The sequence below is a fragment of the Mesoplodon bidens genome, assembly GCF_964165515.1.
Source record: "Mesoplodon bidens genome assembly, chromosome: 1".
Lineage (NCBI taxonomy): Eukaryota > Metazoa > Chordata > Mammalia > Artiodactyla > Ziphiidae > Mesoplodon > Mesoplodon bidens.
Window position 1 is genome coordinate 38,642,936 of NC_138176.1, and position 27,093 is coordinate 38,670,028.

Sequence of the window (27,093 nt, forward strand, 5' to 3'; positions counted from 1 at the left end):
GCATAATAGCTGATATTGGTTTTTTATAAATTTATTTATTTATCTGGCTGCGTTGGGTCTTCGTTGCTGCACGTGGACTTTCTCTAGTTGCGGTGAGCGGGGGCTACTCTTCGCTGCGGTGCACAGGCTTCTCATTGCGGTGGCTTCTCTTGTTGTGGAGGCTTCTCTTGTTGCGGAGCATGGGCTCTAGGCACACGGGCTTCAGTAGGCTCGCGGGCTCTCTAGTGCAGGCTCAGTAGTTGTGGTGCACGGGCTTAGTTGCTCCATGGCATGTGAGATCTTCCCGGACAAGGGATCGAACCCGTGTCCCCGGTATTGGCAGGCGGATTCTTAACCAGTGCGCCACCAGGGAAGTCCCTGATATTGGTTTTTAAAAATGGAAATAACGTAAACATCCAACAAAGGGAATTTGTTAGTAAATTATTGTACCTCCAAATGACAAAATCATACATGCAACCATTAAAAATGATTTTTAAAATGTTGGATGACATAGAAAGATTTCCCATATTAAGTGGGAATAAAGTAGACAACTAAATAATATGTATAGTATGAGCCCATTTTTGTAAAATTAGGTATGCAGAGGAGAATAGTGTTAGATATATACCCACCAAAGTGGGAATTATATTGAACCTATAGGATAACTAAAAGCCATTAATAATCAAATAAATTGAATTTATAGAAAGGAATTTACTGTATGGAAAAATGTTAAAAAAACAACAAACAATTAACCAACATTTATCGAGTGCTATATGCCAGACCTATTATAAGTGCTTTTTTTTTTTAAACATCTTTATTGGAGTATAATTGCTTTACAATGGTGTGTTAGTTTCTGCTTTATAACAAAGTGAATCAACTATACATATACATATATCCCCATATCTCTTCCCTCTTGTGTCTCCCTCCCTCCCACCCTCCCTATCCCACCGCTCTAGATGGTCACAAAGCACCGAGCTGATCTCCCTGTGCTATGCTCCTGCTTCCCACTAGCTATTGGTTCTACATTTGGTAGTGTATATATGTCCATGCCACTCTCTCACTTTGTCCCAGCTTACCCTTCCCCCTCCCCGTGTCCTCAGGTCCATTCTGTAGTAGGGCTGCGTCTTTATTTCCATCCTGCCCCTAGGTTCTTCATGACCAATTTTTTTTTTTTTTTAGATTCCATATATATGTGTTAGCATATGGCATTTGTTTTTCTCTTTCTGACTTCACTCTGTATGATAGACTCTAGGTCCATCCACCTCACTACAAATAACTCACAAGTGCTTTTACACATTTTATCTTGTCTAAACTTTGAAATGCTCTTAGACACTACATATTTTATTTTACAGATGAGGAAACAGGCAGAAAGAAGTTAAAAATCTTCCCCAAGTTTGCACAGCTAACAAGTTGTAGATACTGGCTTGAACTTGGGAGGTCTGATCCCTGAGTCTGCATTGTTAACCACAATTCTGCACTTCCTCCTACTTCCCTCTGCCAGCACAGAGTGTAGAAAGATCATGTGAACATTATCTTGAATTTCCCCAATCTCCATTTTTCATCTTTTTCCATCCTGCCCTGTGAAGTGGAAGGATTATGGAATAGACTATATGAACAGGTTCCTATGTCCTCCAGCTACTGATTGGGTTTTGTCAATGGGGAGCACTTTGCAGAAGAAGGGAGAGAGACAGTGATGGTAGAGGGTTTATTTCTCTGGTCCTCTCCCTGCTGAGAGGCTAAGTGCTGTGTCAGTCTACTGAAGGGTACTCTTCCTTTCAAGGGGGCTTCTATGAGACTCTTTCCTTCCGTTTTCCAGTAGCCATCTCATCTCTTTGGGCCTAGGGATGGCTAACTGCTGTGCTGTCTTGTGATTCCCCTACCCAACAACTGTTAAATAGTCCCTTTGTAAATCAGCTCTCTCAGTCATCCCATTTTAAGTGTCCCAGTTAGAATCCAAACTGATACAAGTCGTGATACCTGTTTTCAAAAAGCTGACATTAAGCGTTTTGGGTATACACCACATGAACAGGAAAGTTGAAGCTAGTATAAGAATAGATCCTCTGTAGGAGTAAGGTTGATGGTTACAAACTAAGATATTTTACATTGCATGTTCATGGCCACCTTCACATTATTCTATTCTCCATTCCTTACTTTCCTCTTTTAGACAGATGGGCTGTAGAGATATCTGTAAAGCATGCTGCATGGTGATCAAAATGCTCTCTGAAGTTTTGCAATCTTGCTGTCATAAGTAATTATATCAAAGTAATTCTCACAGCAGTTTTCAGAGAAATTTACAGACCTTGTGACACACATGGTCATCGAATCATAGAGCATTTTATAGACAGCTCTTCATCTGGAACAGATTTATGAGGTCATTAGATAGGACCTCTGTAGAAACTGAGAAACAGAAAATAGAAGCTGAGACAGACTTGAGTCAAAACATTTGTATAGAGTCCTTATCTTCCACTCACAATAACATAAAGCATAATATAATAACACAGTTCTTTCCCTGCTTTCTCAGTCCTCTGATGTTGAGGACCTTCTCGTGAACTGTTGAACTATTTCACAAGTCTGAGCAGAACAGACATTTGAGGACTTGCAGAAAAGGTGTGTCTATAGCCAAGCATCACAAGTCATGACCGGGTCACTCTTCCACTCCCTTGAGGCAGCTGCCTTCTTCTTTTGTACCCAACATGATTGATGGTGATAACATATAAAAGTTTCATAAAAACAAAAAATAAATATATATTTTTCTAAATTTGAGGCAAGGAGAGAGGCTTTAATTTTCTGCTCTGACAGCTTAGTTCTGACTCACCCAGGAAGGGAAAGGGTTGGAGGAGGAGGTGGAGAATAAGGAGAAATTCTAGAAAGTTGCCTACACAAAAAAGGAACAAGCCAGCAGATACAAAGGTACAGAACATCTTTTAAAGCTAATGCTGCATCTGCTAGTTCTGTCTATAGTTGCTTCCTTAACTACATTCAGATCTGTGCTTTCTATAAAATGCACATAAATTCTGCAATACTTGGAAAGACTGATCTTATGAGAGTAATTGTGAGACTGGCCTGGTTGTCTATAATTGGTTGGCACTTAGTATTGGCACTGATTTCCATATTCCCAAGGTTTACAGGGTAACCAGGATCTTGTGGGAGAACCCAGCACTGCTGACCACTGTGGCCTTTACTCAGGTCTCAGTCTGCTCCCTTTCATGCCTTCTTTTCTCCTAAAGATCCCAGGGATTTAGCCTGGTTCTTCTCTTCTTTGGAAGATTCCTTCTGTATAATGAAATGAATGGTACAGACAAAAAGTGTAATTGCCCTCTGTCTCTCTACTTTAATAGCTCCTCTGAGTTTTTTAGTTTGTTTATTTGTTTTTTCATTTGTCTGGTTTTTGTTTTGTTTTGAACCATGAATCATTTTTAAAATGAGAATATGTTATAGAACTCCAACAGAAATTTGTGGAGTATAATGTTACAAGGGGTATAGAAGGCACTGCAAACAAATTGTTTAAAGACATAAGCACAATTTCATTGTTTTAAAATATCATGTAAGTGTATCACAGGACAACCACAAACTCAATAATAAGCAATATTAAAATAAAACAACAAAAGCATTTTCAAATCAGTAGAAGCCAAAGTTCTCGCAAGGTTTTATTTGGCCATACATGGTGGACTTCCCCATCCTTACCTCTACCCCGGCCACCCTCTGAATCTCCACCTGGAATGCTCCCCTGCCCCAATATTGACAGGGCAAGCTCCCCCATTTCCTACAGGACTCAATTGGCCCCTTCTTTGTGACAAAGTGAAAAATGGCCTGCTGGCAGTTAAACTATTAAGAGGGAATGGAATAGAGAGCCCAGAAATAAACCCACGCACCTATGGCCAATTAATCTATGACAAAGGAAGCAAAAATATACAATGGAGAAAAGACACTTCAACAAGTGGTGCTGGGAAAACTGGACAGCTATATGCAAAACAATGAGATTAGAACATTTCCTCACACCATATAAAAAATAAACTACAAATGGATTGAAGACCTAAATGTAAGACGTGAAACCATAAAACTCCTAGAAGAGAACATAGGCAGAACATTCTGTGACATAAATCATAGTAATATATACATATATTTTTAGATCTGTCTCCAAAGGCAAAGGAAACAACGGCAAAAAAGTGGGGGGGAACCTCGTTAAACTTAAAAGCTTTTGCACAGCCAAGGACATCACTGACAAAATAAAAAGACAACCTATGGAATGGGGAAAAATATTTACAAATGATATGACTAACAAGGTTTTGTTGCCTTTCTCCTGAAAACCTTCCAATGGCTTCTTATCTTGGTCAGAAGAAATAGCAGAGTCCTTCCAATTGGCCCCCGAGGCACCTCTAGGACTTCATGTTCTACCACTCTCCACCACGCGCATTCTGTTCTAGCCACGCTGACCGAATTTCGCTGACTAGAACCTACTAAGAATATTCCTGCCTCAGGACCTTTGCATTTGCTATTCTCTCATCTCAGAATACTCCTTCCCCAGTATCCACATGGCTCTGAGTCACCTCCTTTTTGTTTGTGCTCCGGTGTCACTGCATCAGAGAGTGCTTTCCCGATAACCTTGAACATAACGTAGCACCCACCTTCATTATCCCTTTAGTTTTTTACTGCTCTTCATAGCACTTTCCATTACCTCATTTTTTTAATTTATTCATGGTGTTTCTTCCCATTAGAATGTAAGCAGGAGAAGAGGGCTCCTGTTTGGCTACTATACCCCTAGTGTCTTAATAATGCTAGGCATTTTAGCAATAAAAATAAAATTTACAGCAAGATTGCTTTGCAGTAGGCACACCGCTAAGGGCTTTATACGTAGCATATAATTTCTTTTCATCTGTAGAGGCCATGTTTTCCGTGCTAGGCGCAGAGAGTGGCGGCCCTGCAAGACCCCTGGGGCAGAGCCAGGGGCAGCCACTAGGAGACCGGGCGGGTGCGGCCTGCAGGTGGAGCTGGTAATCGACTCCGCCGGGGAGGAGGCCGCCTGGCGCCGCACCGTGGCGCATGCTCCGCTTCGGCGGAGGACCCTCTCAGAAGCGGCGGCGGCGCTAGGCCTGGGCGGTGTCTCCGCGGCACTTCCCGGCGGCCGGCTGCTCTGATTGGGGACGCTGGTAGCCGGAGGCGGGAGCGGGCCCTGGCGTCCAGCCGTCTCCGCCCCCTCCAGGTCCCAGCTGGGGACACAGCCCCGCGAGCTGGCGCTGCGGCTGTGGACAGCGGCCTGGGAGGATTGCCCCAGGTGAGTGCCGGCCCCGTTGCACTGCCAGGTGCGGGTGCCGCAGCTTCGGCTTCCCCCCACCGGCTCTGAGGCCAGGGCCCCGCACCGCTTCCGAAGCTCATTCCCGCCGGCCCTGAGCCGCTGCACGCCGTCAGGACCCTCTGCGCTGGTCCCCGGCGCGTCTTACCTGGAGCACCTGCGGGTGCCTCTTCTGCAGGCGGCCGCCCGAGGCATCTCGCTGTGACCCAGGAATTGAGGGCTGTCTTGAATTTGCCTGCCCTTTCCCAGGTGCCCTCGGGCTTCCTGGGCAGGCGCGGTCGCCCCTGGGCTGCAGCGACACCCAGGATTTCTGATTCCCAGCTTCCCTCACCTCCTTCCTCCTTGTCCTTTACTCCCATTAAGTCCCCCAGGCAGCCTGCAGACCACTCTAACTTTTTAGTCAAGGTGTGGTCGAGAACGGTTTGACATCGGTCCTGGTGAATATCTTGGCGATCCTATTTAACCAGTTGACATTTTGCTTCCAGTACTTAACTTGGGTGAGGCTGAGTTTCCTGGAAAAAGGACTTAACGGTACTGCAGAGAGTTGGCGAGGCGTAATTAACATAATAGGTCGGAAGCGCTGCCTGCGGAAGTCTGGAGCATAGCAGGAGCTTAAATGGGAGCGGAAATTATTAGTGGTGGTGTTATTATTAGAAAGCTGAATGACAAGCTGCTTTGGAGCTCTTCTTCAGCCACTGAACTCTGGACCGCCCCAATCCCATTTTTCAAAATCTGTCTTGTGCATCTACACTTTGCTAGGTCCTGGGGGTTCAGAGTTGACTCAGATGCTGGCTCTGCCCTTGGGCTGGGGTAAAATGAAGACAGACAAGTACTTAATTGGATTGTTACAGTATAAAAAGGATTGAGCTAAATAAAAGTTGCTGAGAGAGCCCAGCAAAGCACATTGCATGCATCCTGGAGGAGGCCTTTTCTCTTCTGAACTTCTCAATCCTCATCCTTATGACAATTAGTGGACTAGTAGGTTGAAAAACTTACTAGTGTTTTGTTGGAAGGAAAAATCAACTGGGTGACATTTCCAGTTGAGTGGCTTCAGCTGTTATCTTCCTGGAGCTTCCATTGTGGACAGCTGGTCCAGGTCGCGGAGGATAGGCCTGAGTGGAAACGCAGGTACTGCCAGAGGCTTCACTGTTTGAAATTGTGGTTACAGACTTTCACTTTTCCTTTCAATATACTCCTTATTCCCGAGGAATAATGGGCTTTTGGAAGGTTATATTTATGATAAAAGGTAGCCCGGAACTGTACAGCCCTCCCCAACCACTGTAGAGAAATACAAACTTGTGAGTAAGCACAGTGGGCTTGCTTTGCCAGTAGAGACTCAAGATAACATCCCCTCCTGTCTAGAAGTTCCAGGTTCACCACTGCTGGGAGAAATCACTGTAGCACCATCAAGAGGTGCATCGACAGAAGGGAGTCAGTTCACTTTTGCAATCTTCTGAGAACCAATTTCTTAAGACTTGTGGAATACTCAGTTTAAGCCCAAGTCTTAAAAACAGCTGTATTGTATTACTGACGTACAATAGCAGGGCATATTTAGAATGTACAATTTTATGTTTTGATATGTATACACATGTGAAACTGTGATACGCTCAATATCATTAACCTGTTCATCACCCCCCAAAGATTTCCCTTTGCAATGCTTAGCTCCTGGCCCTCGTCTCCCCAGGCAGCCATTGATCTGCTTTACGTCAATAGAGATAAGGTTGCATTTTCTAGAGTTTTATAGAAATGAAATCATACATATTTATTTATATGGTCTGGCTTCTTTTACTCACCATAATTGTTTTGAGATTCATCCATGTTATTTTATGTGCATTCCTTTTTATTGCTGAGTAGTATGTATATATCACAATATGTTGACCCATTCACCCATTAGGGGAATTTGGGTTTTTCCGGTGTTTGGCTGTTGCACATAGAGCTGTTACAAACATTTTTATGCAAGTCTTTGTATGGGTATACACTCATGCATCTTTTTGAATGATTATATCTATTTTAAAAAACGTGGGAGGCCTGGGCTGTTGTCCCAGCTTTGCCTCTAACCATCTGGGTGTCCTTGGAAGAGTCACTTCATTTTGCCTTTAACATCCATCCTCAAGGTCTTTGCTACACTGTGATTTTGTGCCATCACTGCCAGAAACTAGATGGTCTTTGTTGATGGCTGGAGGGTCTCAGAAGCAAAGAGGGGTGGTCTCCTTTCCCTCTGTTTCTCTTGCAAACTCTCTTTTCTTTCATGACACTTTTTCCCTTGGGTGTAATTTTATGCAGGAAGGGAAGTGAATAGCTAGTGGGAGCAAGAGCTCATATCGCTGAACTTAAAAGTGTTTAAATTGCAACTAGGAAAAGGTGGGAGGTTAACAGGCTCCGGAATTTGGGGGATCTTCCTTTTTCTCAACCTATTCTCTTCTGAGTCCTCCTTTCTGCTATTTCTCTGGGAACATTATGTTTAACCACCTGGTGAGGAGGTGAGTGGGTGTTCTGGGCTCCAAATGTCACATATGAACTGGGAGTGGCAGGTGGGAGGTTTCCCAGTAAAAATGAATTCCTCAATTTTTGCTTCGAGGTATGGCTTGAGTCATTTGTTCTATATTTGCCCTTTACCTAACTTTTACCTGACCTAAACCTGGTTCAGAACTTTGTATGGGAGCATTATTTACCAACATAATTTTGTGTAGTAAAACCTTGTGTAGACAAGTAACAACAGACTGTTTTATACAGAATGAAAATGTGGCTCTGGTGTTTGGTGGTCTGTTTGGTCCTTGGGACCCTGCATTCCGAGGTATCCAGAGGGAAGCTGGCACCTGTGGATCCTGAAACAAATATGAATGTGGTAAGTTTCTCAAAGTCATCTGTTTTTTAAAAACGCATCTGTGATCAATGTTAATTATTTTCTGAAATCCAGTTATGTCGCTACACGAAGCCACGAACTCTATTCTCTTTATATCTCATTATGTTTTTCCTGTTCTCCGAATCTTAGATTCAGCTAGCTGGACTTTACCTAAAAGGTAATGTGTATTTTACAAGCCTCATTTGCTGTTAAAACATATACTTCTTAGTAAGATAAGTGATATTTTTTATACATTCATTTCATTTTTAAGTCTCACTGAATTTGTTTAAACAACAATAAAAAAAAGTGTCAAAACTTTGGAAGAATGTTAATACTCAATGTGCTGAACAAGGACAGATTACCAATGTCCATAGTTCAATACAAAAATCAAAGTATCTGAAAAAAATTTATTAGAAGAAATAAGCAAAAATAATCCCTTGAGTAATGAAAACATTTCAAAGTTATTAATCTTACATAAACAATTAAATCTGGAGATACCTTATTTAGGCATAAAATATCAGGAAAGTACATGTTGCTACAGAAAACAGCAGTTTTAAAACAGATGATGCATGAGGCTTCCCTGGTGGTGCAGTGGTTGAGAGTCCGCCTGCCAATGCAGGGGACATGGGTTCGTGCCCCCGTCCGGACAGATCCCACATGCCGTGGAGTGGCTAGGCCCGTGAGCCATGACCTCTGAGCCTGCGCGTCTGGAGCCTGTGCTCCAGAACAGGAGAGGCCACAACAGTGAGAGGCCCGCATACCGCAAAAAAAAAAAAAAAAAAAAAAAACAGATGATGCAGTGACGCAACTGAAGAATCAGGCAACTTTGGAGATGGAGATAAATTTATAGAAAGCCAAGAGAGTATGACCTGATATCAGGGTCTTAAGGTTACATTTTATTTCTTGTCCCAAATCTTTTCTTTTCAAATTTTTTTAAATTAAAAGCATTTTTATTTTTAAATCTTTTTCTGTAAGAATAATAAACTTAAATCCTTTCAAGTGTTTGTGGTAGAGAGAATAATGAGTACTTATTTACATTAAGTCTTCTGGATAATTGAGTTATGCATATGCCACTGAGCTCCCAATTAAGAATTGCCCCATGGATTAATTGGTACAAACTGCTATGTATAAAATAAATAAACGAGGATAAGTTATACAACACAGGGAATGTAGCCAATATTTTATAATAACTATAAATGGATTTTTTTTTTTTTTTTTTTTTTTTTGCGGTATGTGGGCCTCTCACTGTTGTGGCCTCTCCAATAGTGGCGCACAGGCTCCGGACACGCAGGCTCAGCGGCCATGGCTCACGGGCCCAGCCACTCCGCGGCATGTGGGATCTTCCCAGACCGGGTCACAAACCCATGTCCCCTGCATCGGCAGGCGGACTCTCAACCACTGCGCCACCAGGGAAGCCCCTGTAAATGGAATTTAACCTTTAAAAATTGTGAATCACTGTGTTGCACACCTGAAACTTATATAATATTGTACATCAACTATACCTCAGTTTTAAAAAAAAGAAAACAAAAAACAATTGCCCCATGGATCTTTCCTTATGGAGTAGTGAATTTGATCATAATTCCTTACTTTTCCTCTTTTCCCTCCAGTTTTATTGAGATATAATCAACATATAACATTGTATTAGTTTAAGGTGTACAACATAATGATTGTAAAATGGTTATTGTAAAATGATTACCACATTTTATTTATTTATTTATTTAACATCTTTATTGGAGTATAATTTTTTTACAATGCTGTGTTCGTTTCTGCTTTATAACAAAGTGAGTCAGCTATACATATACATCTATCCCCATATCTCCTCCCTCTTGCGTCTCCCTACCACCCTCCCTATCCCACCCCTATTTACAATAGCCAGGACATGGAAGCAACCTAAGCATCCATCGACAGATGAATTCATAAAGAAGATGTGGCATATATATGCAATGGAATATTACTAAACCATAAAAAGAAATGAAATTGAGTTATTTGTAGTGAGGTGGGTGGACCTAGAGTCTGTCATACAGAGTGAAGTAAGTCAGAAAGAGAAAAACAAATAGCGTATGCTACCACAATCATTTTATCTTTTCTTGTTCAACTCTAGCTTGACATTCTAGTGTAGTTTTATTGGTCCATTGGTTAAAAACAGATTAATACTTTTTATGCTTCATTTCCCAGGATGGGGTCTCTTAAAACAAGGAAAATGGTAGATTACAGTATTACCTGGCATATTTAGAAAAGAAAGAAAGAAGTGTTTATTTGTACCTGGGAGCCAGGATGGAAACAAAGAAGCCCAAAGCTATGGTAAAATAAGACACACTTGGTGTAGAACATGTTAAAATGGTTTAGCTGGACATCTATGAGTAGAACACAGAGGTAAAACAAGTGGAGGATTTACTTTTACGATGGGTTGTTGGCTACTAGGTTGAGCAGACTGAAATTTCAGTAACAATTCATTTCTTAAGTAAAACCTGGAGAATGTCATTGACACTTTGTCTTCTTCTGTGCTCCGCAGAGTGAAATTATCTCTCACTGGGGATTCCCTAGTGAGGAACACCTAGTTGTGACAGAAGATGGATATATTCTTTGCCTTAACCGAATCCCCCACGGGAGGAAGAACCATTCTGACAGAGGTATGGCTGTTTTCTGTGGTGAGAAAGGAAAGCTCTGAAAATTTAACAGCATTGCTGGAATTTGGCTCTTTTTTTATATCAGTAACCAAGTTCAGATTTAACTTGAAAACATTGAAATGGGATTATTTTTTAGACCAAAGTACTCAACACGTTACATTTATGCAAGGTGTATAAAAAACACTTCTTCTTTTAAAGAAATAAGGACAAGAGTCATCTAATTTCATATTTCGCTTAAAGGTTCAAAGGTCAGGTTTGTTTGAGGATATGCTAAAATCTCTGCTTTCTTTGTTATAAGGAAGCATTTCATTTAATAAAATGGTTTGAGCATTAAGTAGATAGCTCTTGCTGTTTGAAAATTACTTAATTTTTTGAGTAGGTAATGTATTCACATAGTTCAAAAATCAAAGAGAATAAAAAGATACACAGTGAAATACCTCCCTCCCATCTCATTCTCCACCTCCCCCGTTTTTTATGTATCTTTCCAAAATCTCTTTATTTTAAATTTCTTTCTCTCTAAAAAAATCTCTTTAGAAGCAAACATGAATTATTGTTTTTCCCTGCTTCCCTTTTAATATAAAATATGGCTTATAATGCACATTCCTTTGTTCCTTGAATTTTTTACTTAATATTTTGGAGATTTTTCCATACAATACAGAGAGCACTTCATCATTTATCTCTGCTGATACATAGTATTCCACTGTATAACTGTACCATGATTTATTTAACAAGTGTCCTCTTGATGGGCATTTAGACTATTTCTGGTCTTCGATTAACAAATATTGCTGCTGTAAGTAACCTTGTATGTGTGCAAGTTTATTTATAAGATACATTTTCAGAAATAGAATTTTTGGGTCAGAGGATATATGGATTTGTGATTTTGAGAGATATTGTATAATTGCTTTTCCCGTGGTCTTGTTCTGGTAATTACTCTCATAAGCAATATATGAAAGTTCTTATAGTTTTGGCTTAAAATCTATAGATATTTTTTCTTTTTCTCATAACTCAAGCAAAACTGTGGTTTCCAATGCAGATTGAGGAATTTCTAGATAGCTTACTTGAAATTGTTAGATATCAGAATAAGGATCTGATCCTTAGTCAATCATCTCTCCAGATGTAGCTTATTTTTTTTCTTTTAACATTTTCTGATTTTAGAAACTTTCCTTAGGAAATTAAGGTGAGATTAAGGTAATTGGATAACTATCTCTTCTTGAATTAAAATTTTATGTGAGTAGAAAATTTTTATTCAGAGCGAACTTAAAAGCCCTCTGTGTTAATGTGAGCTTTGTATCATTATCTGTTTTTCTCTTAATATAATCTGATTTGTCCATGTTGTTCTGCCATAAATTCTAGCTCTAATGAGCCTTTCAGTAATGTTACCTGGTCAAGACAGCCAATGCTGTTTTTGAAATTTATTTCTAACTCTTGAGAGTTTTATGATTTACAGATCCTCTTAAAAACATGTTTCCAAAATGAGCAATGAGTTACAGCAAGGGCTTCTATTTTTTCTTCTGCTCAAGACACACAAAACATATTTTATTTCAGAGTGAACATATGATCTTGATTTCCTTCCTTTTTTTAAAAAAAGTAAACCCTGTGTACAGATTTCGGATCCCATATAAAGAAAAATAGGTATTGATATTATTTCTCTTAAAAGTGGTTAGTTGACTAATAATTAGTAGTGTGAGCCATTGTTCAAAAATGCAGGGAACCACAGTAAAAACATGCTTAGGGAACGTGCCTCCTCATCTTTTTCTATATCCACCTCTAGGCTTCTCTTTCCTACAGCAGTTACAGCAAATAGTGCCAGATGCCCTATGGTATATATCTCAACCACTGCAGGTGAAGGTGCTGTGCCCTGGGAAGTGAGCATCCTTTTTGATTTGCTCTCAGGTGGTAGGAAGAAGAATGAGGAGAATTCCACCTGCCCCTAAATACTTCTGTGCTTTCTCCTGTGTAGGCCTTGGATTCTTCATCTGTAAACACAGTCGATTGGCTGGGATGATCTCAAAGTTCCCCATTAGTCTTTATCACTCTCTGGTTCTACGGGTTATATTCTATATTCATTCATTCATTCATTCATTGTCAGGGGTGTGTGGATTGGGGCAGTGGATACCCTTGGTTTTCAGAATGGGGAACAGACTGAATGCACTCTAAACTAAGTCTGGTGATAGCATTAAGTCCCCACCCTTTTCCTCTGTCCTGAGGAGGCCTCCCTGTAGAGGATCAGTGGTACGTATATAACACCTGCTGTGAGCTAAGCTCAGAGGCGAGTTTTGGAGGAAACCTGTGACAAGTGACTTAGTTATCTAAAGGAATTTGTGATTCTCCTGAAAACTGCATAGGTGTTTCTCTGATGGTTTGCATTTCCATGGTCCAAGGCAGAGTGCGGAGCTGAGGCTCTGCACTGTCCTTCACTCCCATCCAGGAGCAGTGTTGTCAGTGGTGCTAATTTGGCTTATTTAAGCCAGCTAGACAAAAAGAATACACACAATCCTTCACACCCAACATGGAACCCAGCTCATCCATGCCCCTTCCTCTCCTGACTTCCCCCTCTATTAATCACACCCTTGTCCTCCTGGACCTAGACCAGAAACTGCATAGTCACTCTTGACCCCCATCCTGGAGGAGCTGTCAGGTCCTCTCTAGGCTCCCCTGTTATATGGCTTCAGTTCAGCCCTTTCTTCTCTTTGCCAGGCCACCATCGTACCTTATGCTCTTGTGACCATTTACTTGGCCATCTGAAATAAGCTCAGAACCTGAGAGAGAGAAAGAATTTCAAAACAGGAATAGGGAAATTCAGTCTGCTTATCTTTTAAGAAATTAATGCTTTTAAGAAAATAATGCCATATATCTGTACTATTTATAAGTCATTACAAGCTACGTTAAAACATTATTCATTTATCAAGAAATAAATGAAGTGAAGCTATTCCTCTTACCCTTCTTAATGTAGTTTTTCTCAGTTTTTGTGTTCTTCTGGGATGCTGTAACCTTACCCCTGGGCTCAGGGATGCTAACAAAGGCATTCTTGTCTGTGGATAGTTGCTAAGTTGGAGTTTCTGTGAGGGGGCTAGGGCTGGGGATCTCCTATTCTGCCATCTTGCCGATGTCACCTCCGTTATTTATTTATAGGTACCACATTCCTTATGGGACCTTAGTTTAAAGCTGTGTGGTGAGCATCTTTCAGTCCTGTCTCAGTGACCCCCTCTGATTGTATGTAGAGCCTCACTTGCGGGTCATTGGAAGTTTTTTATGATCACAGGACTTGGCCACATGGCTCCTCTACCCATGCCAACTGCTCTCCTTTCTGCCAACCTCCCTGTTCTCATCCATCTTATGTAGTTTTGCAGGATTAAGCTTCGTAGAGCCCAGGTATAATTATATGATATTGCCACTCAGCAATCTTCATGAACCTAATAAATGAAGATAACACCATTCCTTAATATTTTGTCCTAGCTGTTGTCTTTACTGTTCACCCTCATTTTATGCAGCAGTGGACCTTTGAAGTTCACCATGGATATGTGCAAGAACTTCATGATTCCTCAAACTAGTGATTACAGTTGTAGGCTGTGATGTCTACGGTGACTTCTTCTGTAGAATGGGATAGAATACCTCTTTCACAAGGTTTATGAGGAGTGCTTGAGAACCACTGGTTGCCGCTGTGTTTACCCATCATCTAAGAAACATTTATCATTTGTCAACTGCACAGGTTTAAATTGGCACCATAGCCAAATTGCAAACGGTATAACTGAAGTTGTGTCTGTGATAAGTATCAAAGAACTGCTCTCTCACGTGCCGAAATCCAAATGAGTTATTTCCCTTTCGCTAAATTCTCCCTGGGCCTCAGCTGGTGACACAACCCTCTGGATTGGTGTTCACCCTGCCCACCATCTTTATTTCTATACATTCCTAAAAACATTTTTTTTTTCTGTCCTTCCAGCCCCACCCAGCTTAACTGCCAACTCTCCATGTTGCTTGAGCATGAAGGAGACACACTTCCTCCAAACTCCCAGATGCCTTGCTAACACCCCTCCTGAGGTGCTCTTCTTCCTCTGCTTCGGGGTTAACTCACGCGTGTACTTCTCTCTCCCCACCATCCCTCCCTGCAACCACTCTTTGAAGGCAGAGGCTGTGTCTTTGTCACCTCTGTGTTCCTCACAGCAACCAGCAGCACCAGGTAGCCTGCGTGTGTGGCCTAATTAAGAGATACATCGGGCAGTCTTCAGAATTGGGATTCTGAAGTGCATGAAGGGAATGGATCCTCTGTCTAGTAAAATAAAATAGACACTTGTGCACACACAAATTTTATATTAAGATGCAGAGGGTGTGTAAAGAATCCCCTGATTTATTTTTATTTAAAAAAATTTTCTTTATTGAAGTAGAGCTCATTTACAGTGTTGTGCCAGGCTCTGCTGTACAGCACAGTGACTCAGTTATACACACATAGACATTCTTTTTTCATATTCGTTTCCATTATGGTTTATCACAAGATACTGAATATAGTTCCCTGTGCTCTACAGTAGGACCTTGTTGTTTATCCATTCTAAATGTAATAGTTGGCATCTGCCAACCCCAAAGTCCCAGTCCATCCCTCTCTCTCCCCTTCTCCCCCTTGGCAACCACAAGTCTGTTCTCTATGTCTATGACTCTGTTTCTGTTTTGTAGACAGGTTCATTTGTGCCATATTTTAGATTCCACATATAAGTGATATCATATGGTATTTGTCTTCCTTCTTCTGACTTACTTCACTTAGTATGATAATCTCTCGTTGCATCCATGTTGCTGCAAATGGCATTATTTCATTCTTTTTTATTCCATTGTATATATGCACCACATCTTCTTTATGCATTCATCTGTCGATGGACATTTAGGTTGTTTCCATGTTTGGGCTATTGCGAACAGTGCCGCTATGACCATAGGGGTGCATGTATCTTTTTGAATTATAGTTTGTCAGGGTATATTCCCAGGAGTGGGATTGCTGGGTCATATGGTAATTCTATTTTTAGTTTTTTGAGGAACCTCCAATACTGTTTTCCATAGTGGCTCTAGCAACTTACATTCCCACCAAGAGTGTAGGAGGGTTCCATTTTCTCCACACCCTGTCCAGCATTTGTTATTTGTAGACTTTTTAATGATGGCCATTCTGACCTCTGTGAGGTGGTACCTCATTGTGGTTTTGATTTGCGTTTCTCTAACAATTAGCGATGTTGAGCATCTTTTCATGTGCCTACTTGCCATCTGTATGTCTTCTTTGGAGAAATGTCTTATGAAGGTCTTCTGCCCGTTTTTCAATTGGGTTGTTTGTTTTTTTGTTGTTGAGCTGTATGAGCTGTTTGTATATTTTGGAGATTAAGCCTTTGTCTATTGCATCATTTGCAAATATTCTCTCCCATTCCGTAAGTTGTCTTTTCATTTTATTATGGTTTCCTTTGCTGTGCAAAAGCTTGTAAGTTTGATTAGGTCCCATTTGTTTATTTTTGTTTTTACTTCTATTGCCTTGGGAGACTGATGTAAGAAAACAATGGTACAATTTATGTCAGAGAATGTTTTGCCTATGCTCTCTTCTAGGAGTTTTATGGTGTCATGTCTTGTTTTTAAGTCTTTAAGCCATTTTGAGTTTATTTTTGTGTATGGTGTGAGGATGTGTTCTAACTTCATCGATTTACATGCAGCTGTCCAACTTTCCCAATACCACTTGCTGAAGAGACTGTCTTTTTCCCATTTTATAATCTTGCCTCCTTTGTCAAAGATTAATTGACCATAGGTGTGTGGGTTTATTTTTGGCTCTCTATTCTGTTCCATTGATCCATATGCCTGTTTTGTACCAATACCACACTGTTTTAAAGAATCCCCTGATTTAGGCAATCGTTTGCCTGTCTGGTCAGACCTCTACTAATTAGGAAGCTTGAAATGTGTATTTAGAAAGCTGTTAGTGACCTGTGGAGTGTATGTGGGCTGTTTCTCAATGTTCAGCAAACTTCTCTATCAAGTGTTGAGCTACCCCTACTTTGCACTAACTCCAATAAGGGAATTGAAATTCAGAAATCCATCCTTTATAGGGAAGTGGTTATATTTTAATCTGCTCAGCTGTATTTCAGAAAGTCACGGGATGCTGGCACTAGAAGGATCTCAGAGTCCTGCCTGGGCCGGCAGTTTGGAGAACTTGCATTTTTTTTTTTTTTTTTTTTGCGGTATGTGGGCCTCTCACTGTTGTGGCCTCTCCCGTTGCGGAGCACAGGCTCTGGATGCGCAGGCTCAGCGGCCATGGCTCACGGGCCCAGCCACTCTGCGGCATGTGGGATCTTCCCGGACCGGGGCACGAACCCGTGTCCCCTGCATCGGCAGGCGGACTCTCAACCACTGCGCCACCAGGGAAGCCCGAAATTACATTTTTAACATAACTCCCTAGTGGATTCCAAGGGAAAATCTTGGGTTTGGGAACCCAGGTTCTAGAGCAACACTCTCATTTTACTGGGCATGACAGTTAGGTTCAAAGAGGGAAGGGGATTTGCTTTAGGTCAAAAGATAGTGGCCCAGCCAGTTTGACTCCGGGTTCAGTGTTCTTTGAACTGGAGTGCGTGGCCTTTTGTAATAAGTATTGAGCAACTTGATCCTATGATAGTCAGCGTATTTATTTTAGTTGGTTAAAACAAAGAAATAGAGAAAGGCCTTGCCTAAAATACATAAAATAGCAACAGTAACAGCGAGGCCGACTTACTTCTGCCTAACTAGGAAATAAACTGTAAAATAAAGCAATCATCAAAAAAAGCACCAAACATGGAACGTTTATATCTGAAAAGCAGTATGTGTCTGATGGCCTGGTGAGTGAAGTGCATTCTGGAGTGTGAGTAATTGCCTTTGTGCAGAAACAGGGTTTTTGAACTTTGCCGTGGGGTTTTGCCCATTGAACTTTTTGAGTCATAATTGAAAATTCACAACCTGGCTTGTGAGTTAGGTTTTGAGGGGAAAGACCATCAGGCTATATGGTTTAAAAAAAAAATTTCTTTGTTTTGATTATATGTTTTAGGTTTCTGACCAATTTCTGGGTTTTCTGTTCTTCCCTTGTACATGGTTCCTAAGGAAAGCATTTCCTAAATGCAGTGCTCTAACAAGCTAAACAGAGGCCTTGATCAGCTGGGATGTAATTCCTCGCCTCCCAGTGGCACTGGACAGATGTAGGGCCATTAGTCAGCGCCTGGGCTTGTTCACTCTAGCTCCCTGAGCTCACGCCCAGGCTCGCTTGGACCTTGATGGCATGCTGGGCAGCGGGCTGTATTCAGACTCTCTGTGTCACGGAGCACCACAAGGCAGTGTCAGCTGCACAGCACAGTTTGTCTCGTATTGGCAGGTTGGAGCTGGGGCTAAGAGTCAAGAGTGGGAAGGAAGAGAGTGCTGTGCTGGGCACCCCTCCCTCCTCCAGTGCTCCCTCTTTTCCTGCTACCTAACCTCGATGTCGCTTCAGGGAGGAGCTCCCCAGCTCTCACACCCGCTCAGGGTGGCCCCTGGCCACATATTCTCATAGCTCTTTGTGTGTTTCCTTCATAGCAGTTAAGACAGGTAAGATAATAAATAATAGCGTATTCTGTCAGTGATGATGCTTATAACCTCGGTCCTCCCCACTAGACCATGAGCTCTTGGAGAGCCCAAACCTTTTCTGATGACTCGATAATCTCTCCGGCCCAAGGCTTCAGTCTACCTGCTTCTACAGTCCTGGTCCTCCTGGGGACCGGGTTGACCAAAGCATCCGCCCTTTCTAATGTTCCTTGCCCAAGACCACATTGAACTAAGGATCCTCCTGAGCTCAGAGGCACCGTACCTCTGTTTGAAGGCAGGCTGTGGTCGCAGAGAAGGGCAGGGGAAGCAGAAAGGCAGTGTGGCATGGAGATAACAAGCACTTTGGTGTCACGTGATCACATGGTTCCCAGTTCCACCATACACTAATTGTACTTACATCCTTGGGCAAATCATTGCTTTTTTCTATGCCTCAGAGTCCCCGTCTGTAACGTAGGAAGGATAACATAAATGGCGTAGTGCCATCCCGGATACACAGTAAACTCTAATTAAGGCAGTGCCCTGGAAAGTGCACATGGTATATGTGGGGTGGGTATCTCTGCGTGTGTGAATATGCACTGTTGTGTGTTTTTTTATTTCTTTCCTTCCTTTATTCCTTCATTGTTGCTTTTATTCATCGAATTTGCCTGGAGCGAGCACCACGTGGCAGACTCAGCATTGGGTGCCACGGAGGCTGCTGTGAATGAGACAGACCGATTGCTGCCTTCTTGTTGCTTAGTGATCAAAGTGACCACCACTGCTGCTGGTGGGGCGAATGGCATCCTGAGGATGGGGTGTTTTTCTTCCCTGCTCTGTGATCCCAGCACTATTGTGTTTCCTTCTGCCGAGGGTCACCCCCTTTCCAGCAGGGTGACTGTGAAATGTGAGTGCAGTGATCTGGGCAGTGGCAAGGTCTGCATGCCTTTCTGAACGCTTCCTGTGGGTGGGCCATGTGCTGCACTCTGTGTGAACTGTCACATGACTTGTCACACAGCTGTTGGAGGTCAGGACTCTTACTACCCCCTGTTACAGAGGAGGAAACCAAGGTTACACAGGTTAATTAACTTGCTTATTATAAAGTAGCTGGTGGTTGGTAGTAAAGACAGGATTCCCATGGCTTGTGATGGCATGTCTGCCCGTTGGGCTCTTAGCACTGCAGCAATGTCTCTGATCAAGGGACACTGTGCAAAGTGCTTGATTTAGATAACCTGCGTACCAGCTTCCATTGCTTAAGTTCCTGGTGATGAGTGCTTTGGAGATAAGCCTCTCCTTATTTCTTCCTCCAGTGAATATAAGGTGTTGTGGCCGAGTCTTCCCATTAATGTTATTTGTTGACAGTGTTTTGGGCTGTTTTTGAGGCCAATTCTTCAAATTAGAATTAGACTACAAAAATTCACCCAGTCGTCCCCTGTTGTGGATAAATGAAAGTCTGCTTTTGATAATTCTGGAGTAGGAGGCCCTAGAATTACCTTCAGGGGCCTCTTGGATGCTGGACCCGGGATCTCCGCGTCTGGTTGGCCTTTTCTCTGGGCCAGCCTGGTGCAGCAGAGGGCTGGACATGCTTCCCTTTTAATGAATCCACTTTGAACACAGCTATGGATGGGCTACGTCAGGAGAGCTGAGGGAGCTTGCTGAAAATAAATATTTCCAGGCTCCATCTCTGGACTTCCTGATTCCCTAAATCAGGACCAAGGGCAGAAATGTGCATGAAATGCCCCCAGATGATTTTGATATGTAGCCACTTTTAGGAACTAGTGCTTGGCTTGATTTGAAGTGGCCACGTACAAACGGAATATTTATAAGCACTCCCCCTGCCCCCTACCTCTTTATTTTTGAATGAAGTTTTCTTTAGAGTAGTGGTTACAAGCAAGGACTTCAGAATGTGGCTGACTTGGGTTTCAATTCTGGCTCACTGCTGAGGTGATTGTTCCAGGGCAGGTTACCTGACCTTTCTCTCCAGGCATCGGTTACCTCATCTGTAACATGGGGGTGGATCTTAACAGCTCTCTTGCAACAGTGTAATCTATGTGAAACGTGGTGCATGATAGGTAGCTGTTACTGATGAATGGTAATAATAACAATAAATCCACCAGATGCCACAATGCTGGCTGGGGTTTGTCTTAAGCAGTCAGGGCAGATTCAGGAAGCCCCCTGGGCCCTGGCTCTTTGGGTGATCGACAGCCTGTCCTTGGCGTGGTTGAACCAGCCCTTGGACTTTGGCTTTGTCCAGTCCCATGGATGGCTGCAGGGAGGTCTAAAGTGAGGGGTGATCCTGACTTTGCATTACTCAGTGTGGGGTGCCAGGGATGCCTGTGCACCATAAGCCAGCTCCTTGTTGCCATTTTGTCTAGAACCTGCCTTTGCAGAGGAGATGGGGGGCCCTTATGCAATTTACAGCCTGTCTTCTAAGCTTTTCTAGAAGATTTTAGGTCATGCAGGCTCCTGCCAAACTAGCAAGCAGCCAGGTCTCTCTCTTCTTCAGGCCCAGGAGACATCCTGCCCGCCTCTGAGTCCTGGTTTGGGATTGGTGGCTGTGCAACTCTGCACAGGCTACTTAGCCACACTGTGCCTCAGAGTCCTTATCTGAAAAATGGGGGTGCAAACTCGTCCCCAACTGTATTAGTTTCCTACCGCTGCTGTAACAAACTACCACAAACTTAGTGGCTTAAAACAGCATAAATTTATTACCTTACTCTTCTGGAGGCTAGAAGTCCTAAGATCAAGGTGTTGGTAGGGCTACCTTTTGGAGGCACTTGGGGAAGATCCATTCACTTGCCTTTTCCAGCATCTGGACGCTGCCCACATTCCTTGGCTTCTGGCCCCATCCTCCATCTTCAAAGCCAGTAGGGTAGCATTTTCCAATCTCTCTCTGATTCTGACCCTCTTAGAAGGAGCCCTGTGATTACGCTGGGCCCACCCGATAGTCCAGGATGCTACCCCATCTCAAGATCCTTAATCACGTCTGCCAAGTTCCTTTTGCCATTAGCCTTTTCTCGGCTAAAGAATGCCACTTCGTCTTGTCTTTCTTCACAGAGCTTGCGTTCTAGTAATGATTTATTATTACATTTGTACATTTATTATTACTGTGAGTCACTATGATTTATCAGCCATTGTATCATCCCCACTTTAGAAAAGGACATCGATACTCCAGAGGGATTGAGTAAATTCTGAAGGGTTTCATATCCAGTAAGAACCAAAGTCTGTTTCATGTCAACGCACGGATCTTTGTGATCTCCTCCTCTTCCTCCTTCTTTTGGTTCTTTGTTGGACCTCAGCTGATTTCTCACACCATTTTTGAGCATGGTGGAGGCCTGTCCAGACACTGCCCTGGTAGAGAAGGCCAGGGCTTGGGAGGCAGGAGGAACTTTCCCATGCACCCAGTTATCTTCCTCTTGTGAGACTGTGGGCTCAGCAGATTCATTTTTGGAGGCTGAGTAATCCCCTCCTGGCTTCCACCCACATTTGGCCCCATCCGGCAGGCAGCGCCGTGGCGGCCCGTCACTGGGCTGCATCTCTTTGCTGGCTCTGTGCAAACTACGTAGGTGACTGTGATGAAGTCACTTGCCCTCTCTGGGCCAAGGTACTTTTAGGCTTTTCCCTCAGCCCCCAGCCCTCGTACAGCCAGTTTGGACAAGCTAATTGCAGGGTACAGCAGGAAATGCAGCCCTTGTCCTGACCTGTTGGTTTGTTGCTCAAAGACAGACCAGGCTGCAGGTGCTGGAGTGTGTGGGCTAGGCTGGTCCTTGGAAGAATTGCCTGAGCAGGCAAGGTTGCATATCGTGGCCTGGCCTCCTGTTCTCTGTCTCCTCCATCCATCTACTAGAGATTCCTTTCTTCCAAGCAGTTGGTCCAGCTCCCTCCAAAATAGCTTTCTCTCTTTGGCTTGTCATTCCCTGAGGGCCTCTGTATGTTGTAGAATGACTCTCTCTTGTTAGCCTTTCCCGTAGCAAAACCGCTAAGAGCATGGACCCTGGCATTAGACTTAGGTGGATTCAAATCCCAGCTCCCCCACTTTTTAGCTCTTATCTAATCTTGTGCAAATTACTTGACTTCTCTTAGCCACAATTTCTTGTTCTGTTAAATGGAAATAGTACTAACTTCATAGGATTTTCAGCACAGTGCCTTAGAGCACAGGGGTGCATAATAATATAGCTAGCTGTTAATTCAATCGGCTCCTCTCAGCAGGATGACAAGAAACCTGATTAAAGTAATTCACTGGAAGATGTGAATGGCAGTAGGTTTAACCCTCCTAGAGAGAAACTTCTTTTTCCAGCAAATCCTTAAATCCTTGATTGGTGGCGGGATGGGAAAGATGACATAATGCCTTCCTTTCTCCCCACTCCCCCCCTCTTAGGAGCAGGTGGGAGAAGCTGGCAGACATGTGGGTAGGCCCGTCACAGTGCCCTTGTCTATTCTGTTGCCCTTTTGCATTCACGAAATGCCAGAGGGAAGGGACAAGCAGTTTAGCACTCATTTTCCATCCCAGGACAGGATTTGTTAATATTTTCTCTTTGTTGGTGGCCCATCATGTCTAATGGAATCACGGGCATGGGAAGCCCAGTGGGTTGTATCCTCTGCAGCTTCGTCCTTAGAGGCCCTTTTTGTTCTGGGAGGAAAGGGAGCTGGCCACACCTGCAAGGATGTGCACCCCTGAAGGAAGTCCTTCATCTCCCCTCTGTGCCCAGGTCAGACAAGGCACCATGCCCTACCAGCGGTTCCCCAAGCTGCCTGTGCATCCTATAGGGAGTGTTTACATTTTACAGTACACTCTGGGGTCCCATCTGGCTGAGGCCTGGGATGCAGTGTCAGTTCTCTGCCAATCCAGGCTGCCGTTTCTTCACCTGAACCCTTTGTGGGGCAGTCTGTCTCTTACTTAAGAACCAGCTCGAATATTCCTCCCCTGGCTGAGTACTTTTCTCTTTCCTCTGGGCTTTCCTGCGTGGTGGTCTGGTCTTTTCCACACTGGGCTAGAAGGTAATCGTGTGTCTGTCTCCTTCACTAGAATGGAGCTCCGTGGGGGAGGGAGCATGGCTTACCCACTTTCGTGTCCCTAAATCTAACACAGTGACTAACACATAGTAGGTACCAGGACAGGTTTATACAAAATGTGACGTGTGTTTTGAATCACTCGATTTTTTTTAACTTCTAGTGCACTGCTTATTATACAGTAAAATTCTCAGTAAAAACTCTTCAGATGAATGAGTAGGACCCAGCTGAGATGCCTGAGGTTGCTGAGGTGCCATTTCTCAGCCATGTGCCTTCCCATGCCAGCCCCTTTGCTCCCCTGCTGGCATGTCCCACGAGCAAGCCGTGGGGTCTGCCATATGCTTTGCAGTTCTTGGCCCGGATCCTCCAGATTTGAAAACACCTGGCTTTTCAAGAACAGATTCACTATTTTCTTCCTATGTGGTGCCATCTTTTATATCTGTTCATTGAGCTTTCATATTCAGCTTGAAGTGAGGGATGGGGGAATCCCAACAAACAAAAAGAGAATTAGAAAAAAAAGTGACTTCGATCCTCTCCCTTCCCCCTTGACAGGTGTCTTAACAAATCACTGAGTTTTCTCCACCACCCCCTCCCCCGACACACACTGGATGGCTTTGCTGTCACCCTGGGGTCTGCATGGTCTGGCTGTGCGCGCATGCGCGCGCGTGTGTGTGTGTGTGTGTGTAGCTGTGTTCTCTTTGTCCTTGTGCAGTTACTTTCATTTTGTAGGTACCCAGCTGATTGTGGCATAGAGTTAATGGATGTCCACAGATTACCCTTTAATGTAAACAGTTTATTTAAATTCCAAAGTAATTAAACATATTTTCTTTGTTTCTTTTTCTGTTAAACAGAGACTCTTTATAACCTGGATTGCAATAGTGGTTGTTTTAGGCAAAGCCAAGTCCATGGAAATTCAATGTATGGGGCAAATATAGGAACTTTGGGAAACCCTTCTATGGAGTGTAGGGTGAGGGGTCTGGGAATGTTTTAAGCCTCGAGCAGGGGTGAATGGTAGGTACGGGCTGCAGTGGGGGTATTTGCAGGTATTGTTGGAAGCCCCTCAGCCACCATAATTGGCACGCGTGCATGGTGGGCACACATGCATGGTGGGCACATGCCTGAGTTGGCCGCCTGCACTTTCCTGGGCTTCACGCTCACCTCCTGGGAAAGTGTCAGTGGCTCCTAATTGCCTGTGGGAATCCCGAAGTTATTTATTGGCTATGCTTAAAGAATTTCCTGGTATATCTTCAACTTGCCAACTCCCAGATTTCTCCCTTGAAGCCTTCTGTGGGGTTAGGGATGGAAGTGCAGAGAGATTTCAGGGGAATTTGAAATATTTCCCATCAAGAAAAGGTAGGCAGAGAAAAACAAATACCGTGTGCTAACACATATATATAGCATCTAAAAAAAAATGGTTCTGAAGAACCTAGGGGCAGGACAGGAATAAAGACGCAGACGTAGAGAATGGACTTGAGGACATGGGGAGGGGGAAGGGTAAGCTGGGACGAAGTATGAGAGAGTGGCATGGACATATATACACTACCAAGGGTAAACTAGATAGCTGGTGGGCAGCAGCCACATAGCACAGGGAGATCAGCTCCGTGCTTTGTGACCACCTAGAGGGGTGGGATAGGGAGGGTGGGAGGGAGATGCAAGAGGGAGGGGATATGGGGATATATGTATATGTATAGCTGAAACTAACTTTGTTATACAGCAGAAAGTAACACAACATTGTAAAGCAATTATACTCCAATAAAGATGTTAAAGAAAAAAAGAAAAAGAAAAGGTAGGCAGCTGACTCCTGGTCCCTGAAAACTGGCACCTGACCCCGCTTCCAGCTCAGTCCTGGCCTGGCTGCCCCACTCTCTATCCTGCTCTCCCCTCCTCGGTTCTCCCACCCCCACTGAAACCCGTCCTCCTTTCTCAGGACTCTGCCCTGTGAAGTCAGCTGCACAGCCTCAGGTTTTCCACTAAGTGTCTGGAGAGGCACAGGTTGGAACCAGCACAAGGAATCTGGCCCCCAGCGTGCTCTCCTTCTGCCTTGCTCTAACTCTGCTTTCCCTGGCAGAGGCCACCGCACTGCCGACGCTCCTTCTCTCTGACTGATGACCCGCGGCAGCGCCTCTTGGAACAAGGCAGTCCTGCCCTACTGCTCCCCATATGTTGCCAAGGTCTCTTCTTGGTTAGCTTGACTTCCTGGTCTTTTAAGGTCACGTCTTCTTCCTCATGGCCCAGCCCCAGAGCACCTTGGATGGGTAAGAAGTGTCTTAATGTGCCCAAGGAAAACATACAGCTCCCAAGCGCCCTTCACACAGTATATATAGTACAGTTACCACGGAATGATAATGCTACCTCAGTCTTTTGTTTCTGTTTCATTATTTGCTTTGTGATCTTTTGTGACTTTTCTGATTAGCAAGATATCATGTTTGTTTCGAAGCTTAGTGCTGCTAACTCCTAAACATGATTGCTTTCCAGGTCCCAAACCAGTTGTGTTCCTGCAGCATGGCTTGCTGGCCGATTCCAGTAACTGGGTCACAAACCTGCCCAACAGCAGCCTGGGCTTCATTCTGGCAGATGCAGGTTTTGATGTGTGGATGGGGAACAGCAGGGGAAACACCTGGTCTCAGAAACACAAGACTCTTTCAGTTTCTCAGGATGAATTCTGGGCCTTCAGGTATCTTTGAATTGATTATGACGGGGGGATCTTTTTCCTTGGTACGCTCAACGTAGACACTGGGGAGGCAAATAGTTGGGAAACTCAAGATCATATGATGGGAAATTAATGGTTTATGAAAGGTTTTATACCTTGTTAGGAATTTAATAAATAGCAGTAAGGTAAATTATAAATAAATGATTACATTTATGGATTAGATTCAATAAGGGATTTTTAGTTATTTTGACATTCCTGGTGGTGTGGGTGTCGCTGTGTAAATTGTATACCATACCCTTCTCCCTTCCTCCATAAACACGTTCTGAAAATATTCACTCTTCTTATTCCTAGAAGTTCTCCTCTTCTTTCTCTTACTTCTGGCTATACCAGTGGATCACTGCATGATATCAGGCATGTGGCATAAGCCCTGTGTCTGTTGCCTTTTTGTAAAATGGGGCTAATAAATACCTTTCTCATAAGGTCACTGGGGGCTTAAAGGAGAGGATACAAGGAAAGAGGCTGGCACAGAGCCTGGCACAGCGCAAGTGGTGGTTACAGTCAGTACACATGTGTACAGGTTCAGGGCTGTGTCTCTGTACCAGGCATTAGAGAAAGTCAGCACCATGCCTCCTTCAGGCTTGCTTCCCCATTTGTAAAACCAGAACCTACCCGAGGCCGTGAAACACAGGAATGAGAGCTTTTACCAAAGGCATCTCCAAGAATATACTTGTTGTTACACTATTTGTAATAGCGAAAAATTGGAAACTACCAAATGCCCATCAGCAGTGAGTGAACAAATAAAGTGTCATGTATTTACACAATGACCAGCCGACAGCTATATGTGACGGCAAAGATGAAGTCAGATGCAGAACGATACATGCTGTTTGATCCCATTCATAGAAAAGTTCCCAAATGGATCAAACTAATTTATGGTTTAAGAAAGGAGGATAGGGCTTCCCTGGTGGCGCAGTGGTTGAGAGTCCGCCTGCTGATGCAGGGGACACGGGTTCGTGCCCCGGTCTGGGAAGATTCTGCATGCTGTGGAGCGGCTGGGCCCGTGAGCCATGGCCGCTGAGCCTGCGCGTCCGGAGCCTGTGCTCCGCAACGGGAGGGGCCACAACAGTGAGAGGCCCGCGTACCGCAAAAAAAAAAAAAAGAAAGAAAGGAGAAT

At 43.5% G+C, this 27,093-nt stretch overlaps 1 protein-coding gene across 1 annotated transcript in view; it reads left to right on the forward strand.

Annotated features, from left to right (window-relative positions):
• The first annotated feature begins 5,063 nt into the window (after positions 1 to 5,063).
• Positions 5,064 to 27,093, forward strand: part of LOC308627287 (lysosomal acid lipase/cholesteryl ester hydrolase) — a 34,654-nt gene continuing 12,624 nt past the window's right edge. Inside the window, exons 1-4 of the mRNA XM_081253217.1 lie at positions 5,064 to 5,248; positions 8,000 to 8,111; positions 10,621 to 10,738; positions 25,748 to 25,946. Of these exons, the coding sequence (XP_081109343.1) occupies positions 8,001 to 8,111; positions 10,621 to 10,738; positions 25,748 to 25,946 (428 nt within the window). The 5' untranslated portion in view covers positions 5,064 to 5,248; position 8,000. The remainder of the gene's footprint in view (positions 5,249 to 7,999; positions 8,112 to 10,620; positions 10,739 to 25,747; positions 25,947 to 27,093) is intronic.